The sequence below is a fragment of the Triticum aestivum genome, chromosome 7D (assembly GCF_018294505.1).
Source record: "Triticum aestivum cultivar Chinese Spring chromosome 7D, IWGSC CS RefSeq v2.1, whole genome shotgun sequence".
NCBI classification, from domain to species: Eukaryota; Viridiplantae; Streptophyta; class Magnoliopsida; order Poales; family Poaceae; genus Triticum; species Triticum aestivum.
The window spans coordinates 601491553-601498749 of record NC_057814.1 but is presented as its reverse complement, the minus strand read 5'-3'; the positions used below and the strand labels follow the sequence as shown (position 1 = coordinate 601498749).

At 43.0% G+C, this 7197-nt stretch overlaps 1 protein-coding gene across 1 annotated transcript; it reads left to right on the top strand.

Moving 5' to 3' along the window:
* Positions 1 to 1403: 1403 nt before the first annotated feature.
* Positions 1404 to 5330, top strand: LOC123171385 (two-component response regulator ORR25-like). Its single transcript, XM_044588909.1, has 6 exons — positions 1404 to 1542; positions 1634 to 1786; positions 3608 to 3967; positions 4062 to 4138; positions 4467 to 5201; positions 5295 to 5330. The coding sequence occupies exons 1-6, from the start codon at positions 1404 to 1406 to the stop codon at positions 5328 to 5330; spliced, it is 1500 nt and encodes a 499-aa protein (XP_044444844.1).
* The last annotated feature ends 1867 nt before the right edge of the window (positions 5331 to 7197 follow it).

Genomic DNA, 7197 nt, shown 5'->3' with positions numbered 1-7197 from the left:
GTTGGAGGAAGCATAGGACGAAGCCGGACCCGATGCATGTGCACGTCGTTGTCGTCTCCCATGGTTCCTCGTTGAGCGACATGAGGAGGTAGCTTGATCCTCCATCTCTTCCCACGCACGGGCATGGGCACAACCAGCACCACACCGGCCAACGCGCACGGCACGGTCAAGGCGAAAGTCAGCAGTCCAGTGTAGGCGAACGTGCGACATGCAGAAGAGAAATGCTATCCCCACTCCGACCAAGATAGAACTTAACTTTTAGACAAAATTTCTTTTAAAAAATGGGCTTATTGGCCCTGGGCTCCAAATCGCCTCACTCATTCGACCAACCATCTATCAGTTCATAATATCACGGCATGATGCAATTAGTGAGAGAATGAACATACGCTTTCGGTGCATCAGAATAATTTCATTAGAATTGAGGTGAAGGCATTAATTTGAGATATGACCTGTGGTGAAGGCATTAATCTGAGATATGACCTGAACAATGCTAAGAGCCCTTTTTGAATACGGATGATAAATATCATGTAGCTCCAACATTAGGTGAGAAAGCAACAAAAACACAACCAGGAACATAGACTGGGTCATGGGCTATGCCAGGAACAGATATGTTGACATTTGAGAATGCAATGAAACAAAAAGGGAAATTTGATGGAGGGGAACGAAACCAAAAACGGCAGAAACTATAGACATCCATTGCCTGGACCACAGAAAATCCACACCTTCGATCACTGTAGTTCTTTCTCTCTTCTTTTTAAACACGCGATAATATTTCGTACGGACCACATTTTCACCGTTTGAGACGATGAAGGCACTCTCAATCGGTCCCGGTCAAAGGAAGTAAAAGGATACTCTCTCCATGGCCATGCAACCGAACAAAGCAAGAGACTACTCTCCTTTGTAATTCAGATGATATCTTCGTGCTCGAACATTTGCTGAGAAAACAACAAAGCAAAAAAATAACAAGACGGCCCGTGGTTTTGCTCTCCTCTCATGGAAGAGGAACCATGGGCCGATGGCACAAGCAGACACAAACATTGACATCGCCAAAACAAATGCAGTAGCTGCAGAAATTATGGAGTAAAAAAGTCTTTGACCTCTGGACCGCAAGTCTTCAACTCCTTCCATTGACCCCTCCTCCCCTCCTACAAATAGACCCCCGCATCTTCCAGCCCATCTCACCACTGCAGTCCTGCTCTCCTCTGAAATCTGCAGTTCTGTTCTGCCTACAGCGAGGAAGCCTCCCCGTTGTTTCTTAATAGAGGTGGGAAAGGAGGGACCTATCCAATAGAGGTTTTCCGGTTATGTTCTTAAATTGCTGCATCCCCGTTGTTTCTTAATCAGTCTTTTCTTGATGGTGTTTTCTTTGACAGGTGCGAAGAAGTTTGGAAAACATGGCCGCGATGGGTGGGAACCAGAGGCAGACGATGGAGGATGCGGCGGAGGACAAGTTCCCGGAGGGGTTGCGCGTGCTCGCGGTGGACGACGACCGTGTCTGCCTCAAAGTACTAGAGGTCCTCTTGCGCCACTGCAAGTACCAGCGTGAGTCTCTTGATCTCTCCACTTCGCCATGGTCCATTAGATCAGAATCGGAGCCTTTTTGTTTCTCTGAATAATGCTCGCTGCTATGCAGCAACGATGGTGATGGATGCCAAGACGGCGCTGAAGATGCTCAGGGCGGGGAAGGAGCAATTCGACCTGGTCCTCACCGATGTGCGTATGCCGGACATGGACGGCTTCAAGCTCCTCGAGCTCATCGGCCTCGAGATGGATCTGCCCGTCATCAGTACACTCACTACTCAACCCGAAGTCCTAATTCTATTTTTGCATGTACAATTGTTTTTAAGGAGTACTTTTACCCCTGAATCTTCAAGATACACTGAAAGGATATTTATTCCTTTAATTGGGCAGCATGTGAGATCCTATATTTTTAGGATGATTTTATGAAATCACATACAGATGCACAGCATGCGCACACTATTTTGAACTTGGGCTTTGAGAAAATCTAAAGAGTAGGGTCCCCAGCCTAAACCAGCGGGATCCCATCAAACCGTTCATCCGCTCGATTGGATGGCCAGTGGGGTAGCAGAGGGGAGGTGGATCGACACATGAGTTAGCAGGGGGGTGTGGGATCCAGATCTCATCTAACCGTTCATCCTTTTGATTGGATGGCCAGCGGGGCAGGTAGCAGAACTGAGGTGGATCGACACATGAGTTAGGAGGGGGAGCACAGGATCCATATATAGTGGTGTCGGTTCCTCACCCGAACTAATGGGATCCTATCTAACCATACATCCATCAGATCGAATGGCTAGTGGGGGAGGGGAATGGACGTGGATAGGTTAGCACGTGAGTTATGAGATTCCATTAATTATTGATTTCAATAATTGTGTTGATTGTGTTTAGTATGCTAGAGACATGGTCATGTATTCCAAATAATTAAGCAACAAGATGTGTTTTTTCTATAGGAACTGCTTCTATTTTCGATCAATTTATCACCCAATTGCATTCAAAGATGTCGTCTGCATTCTATATACATTTGTTTTTACAAATTTAATAATTAATGCGGAAGTCTAGAGTTCAGTATCATGCATAAGATATATATGGGTAATCGAGCTTAGTAAGAGTAATTATCACTCCAATGTAATGTAGATCCCACTATGTACTTGTTTGATGGGTGCATTTATGGACATAATTTAATTTGGTATCCTGAAAATTGTAAAATCCTAGTCATAAGAATTAAATCTATAATATATTCTTTTTTCATGATATGACCAAATTATATTTAATTGTTTTCTAAACTATCTTAAATTTCTAGTCCTTCCAATTACATAAATTGTACAATTGCATCATACATGTTTTCTATGGTGGCATGAGTGATACAATTCCAAAAACAGAGAAGCTGTATTGACATTATTCAAGGACTACTCATCTTTAATCTCCTTGAGTTTGTTAGTAGTTAAAATTATCTACTCTTTAGAATAGCATATAAAGTAGGAGTGCCACTTCTAAGAAGATACATTGAGTAGGTCACCCATGTATCATATCAAAATCGTGCAGATTAGTTGAGCTAAACTAGAGAACTATTATGTTGTCACATTATTTTTGACAGAAAGTGCAACCACAAATATTTATTTTCCTAAATTGTAAGAAAATCCCCATAGATAATACTGCTTAACATATAAAAACTAATATGTGTGACCGCTTGCCATGCTCAGAACATCGCTTGGGTCGACAACTGTTATCTAGTACGCTAGAGAAACATGGTCAACAATAGTAATTGATCTTGTCGTTCACCAATAGTTTGATGTGATGATCTGATTTACCTAGTTGGAACATGTTGTGATGATGGTTTAGGCATTGTGTTACGCTTATTTTTTTAGCCATTATATTGAGTGTATGAATGTTTTTCCATTTAGTTTGCATTGAAACATCAGATTTATTATAGTCGTGATATCATTTGAAAATCATGTGTAACATATTTGCTTCCCCACTTGCACGACACATTGGAAAACATCGAACTCATTTTTCTGTCTATAAGCACTTAGACAAAAAAAATATGAACGTTTGTATTCCAAAGTTAAGCCATTGGTCGTATGGCATGCAGTGCTATCAGTGGATTGCAACAAGAAGGCCGTGATGAAGGGGATAAATCATGGGGCGTGTGACTATTTGATGAAGCCAGTGCATACCAACGAGCTCAAAAACATATGGCAGCATGTTGAAAGCAGGAGAAGATCCCAAGCAATAAGCCACATGAGTAGAGATAATGATAACAACCACAGAGTACATCCTGGGACGCTTGCCAGGAATAAGGACTCCAAGACAAAGAGCAATGAAAAAGATGGTTCTAACGAGAACAAAGAGAGCACTCGTGCATCCACTACTCAGAAGAATACAAGGGTGAAATGGACAATTGAGCTTCATAACAAGTTTCTAGAAGCTATCAACCAGATCGGCCTTGATAGTAAGACACCATATTTTGTGCCTCATTCATTAACACAACACTTGTGGTTATTTGGCATTTATGATTAACAAATATTTTGATGACATTTTTGTAGAGGCTGCTCCAAACAAGATATTGGAGCTGATGAATGTGGATTGCCTCACTAGACATAATATTGCGAGTCATCTACAGGTTTATTTTTTATCCTCATTCTTAATTTCGATGTTTGCATTACTATTATTCATAGTCTAACATTTTTTCATATATCAGTACAAGCTTTTATTTTGTAAGAACATAACAATCAACGCTTTAGTAATGCACGGATCACGAACATGTGTGTGATTGTAATTCCTTTTGTCCCTGGAAATGTAAGGCATATCTTGTACAATGCATGACACGCACATTCTATTAGAAGTTGTGCATCACTTTTAGTTCTTTTTGTTCCCATATGTCCACCATTACTTTTTTCCCATGAGCATGCATCTCATACATGGTTATTTTGTCTATATTTTTATTTCAGAAGTATAGGTTGTACTTGAATAGAGTCAAACCAAATTCACTCGGTGATGCAAGTGAAAGACAGAATTCATCCATGGACAATCAGAGGAATTTTATGCATAACCATGAGCATGAAAGATGGCATGTGTCCTCATGTGGCATCCCCTCCTGGAGTCCAAACTATTTCAGTGCAACTAGTCAATTAGGCCAGCTGATGGACAGCCAGAGCAGCTTGTGCATGGGGTCATTAATCCATGGTAGTAGAATGTCGAGGTATTTGGTTCCACACACACTGGATGCGAGAAGATTTGCTGGTTCCGAAGACCCTCCCATTAGCCTAGACAATGGCATACTCGATGACATAATGTTAGATGAATTTTCCTCATATAGCTCTGGTACTTCCTACGTTGACTCCATGCGTGATAAGCTGATGGAGACAAGTAAAGGCAAAACCCCATCAAATCTTCGAAGTTACTTCACAAACACACCAAGTGGTCGCGGGAGTTCGGCACCCACAAATGGTACTGGTAGCACTTCAAAAACCGAGACTAATATGTTTAACAGTGGCAAAACTATTTCTACACTTTCCAACTTTCAGACAGATGGTTTCATCGCATTAACTCCAATGCCTGATGGTGGGGATGCGGCTGGCATTCTCCCTGTGCAAGAAAGTATGGTTAATCAACAAGAGCCTAATGATCTACTGAATGACATTAATGCCTTCTCATCGGATGATATTGCCAACCTTCTAAATGACGTAAGAACATTTCTTATTAACATGTATCAAATCTTTGCATATGAATTGTTGAGCTAGACAGGTGTATTCAAATTAATTTTCTTCTCATTGTAGGATTTCATTGGAGAGGATGCTGTCGTGGATGGATAGTTTTGCCGGTTAGCACGACCTACTGGCGAGATGTTTTTGCATGTGTGTTGGACAGTTGTTGATTGATTATTCCCTCAATCTTGCACACTGTACCATGAATTTATCTTAATTATTGTTGTCTACTTAGAAGCACGATTGTGCCGATGCTTCTATTTTACATCACCTTTAGCTTTTAAGTATGTGTTGCATTTTGAGATAAATAATGTTTTGTTATGCCAGATGTAACTAGTTTTCTTCTATATGATATCAATGCGATGTTGCATCTTTCTCCGAGAAAACGTGTAGCATCCTGGGAGAGGCACTACACAGATCTAGCTCCTCCTATAGTGCATGCATAGTATCATTCCCAACACACCCGCCACAGACATTGTGCACATGACATGCACTTTATGAAGGTAGAACGGTAGTATCACAACACAAGTTCATAACATATCTGCAACACCACCATGGTCATTGCCAGCGGTAGGTCCGAGGAGATTCCCACCGCCGAGTTCCACATCTACCAGTCGCCATCCTCTCTCCAGGGCTAGCCCAACGACCACAATACGGGGGGCGCCCTCTGCCACCAAAGCCCCATCAACTTCGCGTGGCTCCAACTCTTGGATGGTATCCCCCGACACGACCACGTCTTCCACCTCGTTGTCTCCTACCACCTGCAGAGGCAATGGAGCTACTGCTCCTGCGCCTACATCTAGGGTACCCACGTCAATATCGACCACAAGTCCTTTCTCAACAGGCCTCCAACTCCCAACTTGAACCCGGCCGCGGGTACCTACACCGTCTTGCAATTCATGGAAATGTGTATCCACCCCGAGTTCCATGTCAAAGACATGTTGCCATCAAATGTGTCGGACGTGATTGAGAAAGCAAAGGTGGGGTTAGCGCATAAGTTTGGTTGGGCGCAGCTGATCTGGAACCTAGTCCGGAATGAGATTCTCGAATTGCCAAGAAGGGATGATAAAAATTCATACTTCGGGGTGCATCTTCTCAGACTCATTTGGGTAAAGGATCCGGATGTGTTCGGGGTGATGGACAGGATGGTGGACATGATTAAAAAACTCATTCAGGAGGAAATTCAGAGGCAGCCACGAGTGGTCAACAACATGTCCAAACTAGTGGGGCCTGGGGGTGAAACGTCGGCGGTTGTTCAAGTTCAACAGCAAAACCCTCTAAAAAACAGCAAGCCATGGTGGTACAACTACTGACGTTGTTCAACTACTGGGCCTGAAGATGTCATGTCTTGTTGTTGATTTTCATCATACGCCTGCACTCCTGTTGATTATAGAGAACTACATCGAACGTCGCATGCCTCCCTTATATAATCCTTATCCACCATGAAACGGTAAGCACCAACCGTTGCGGTGCGCCAATCTGATGGGGCTCCCTCCAAACCGGCAGCTCTCTCCACTCCGGTGACTCCCTCCATGTGTTGTTCACCATACAACAGCAAATCAAGGTTCACGCACAACGTCGAGATCAGCAGCGGAGGTGGCTTCGGTGGGTGCTTCTCTGCGGCAATCGAGGACCGGCATGTAGATGTGGACGGCGACGGCGATGTCACTGCCTATGGGGACTTAAGAAATTTTATCATTGTTCTGACGGGCAAAACTGGCAAGGTCATTTTTCTTTCTCAAACCAGTATCTGTGTTGTATTGTCACGGGTCTCTTGTATACATGTGTTTTATTGTAACGGGTCTCTTGAAGAACTATGGCAACTATGTTGACAGAGGTATTCGAGTAAACTTCAGAGCCCCATGGGTGACTCATCTCTTGTTCGCTGATGATAGCCTTATTTTCATCAAGGCGAATATGGAAAGTGCAACAAGAATTAATTAGATTCTTGAGATCTATGGCGATGCTTCCGGAC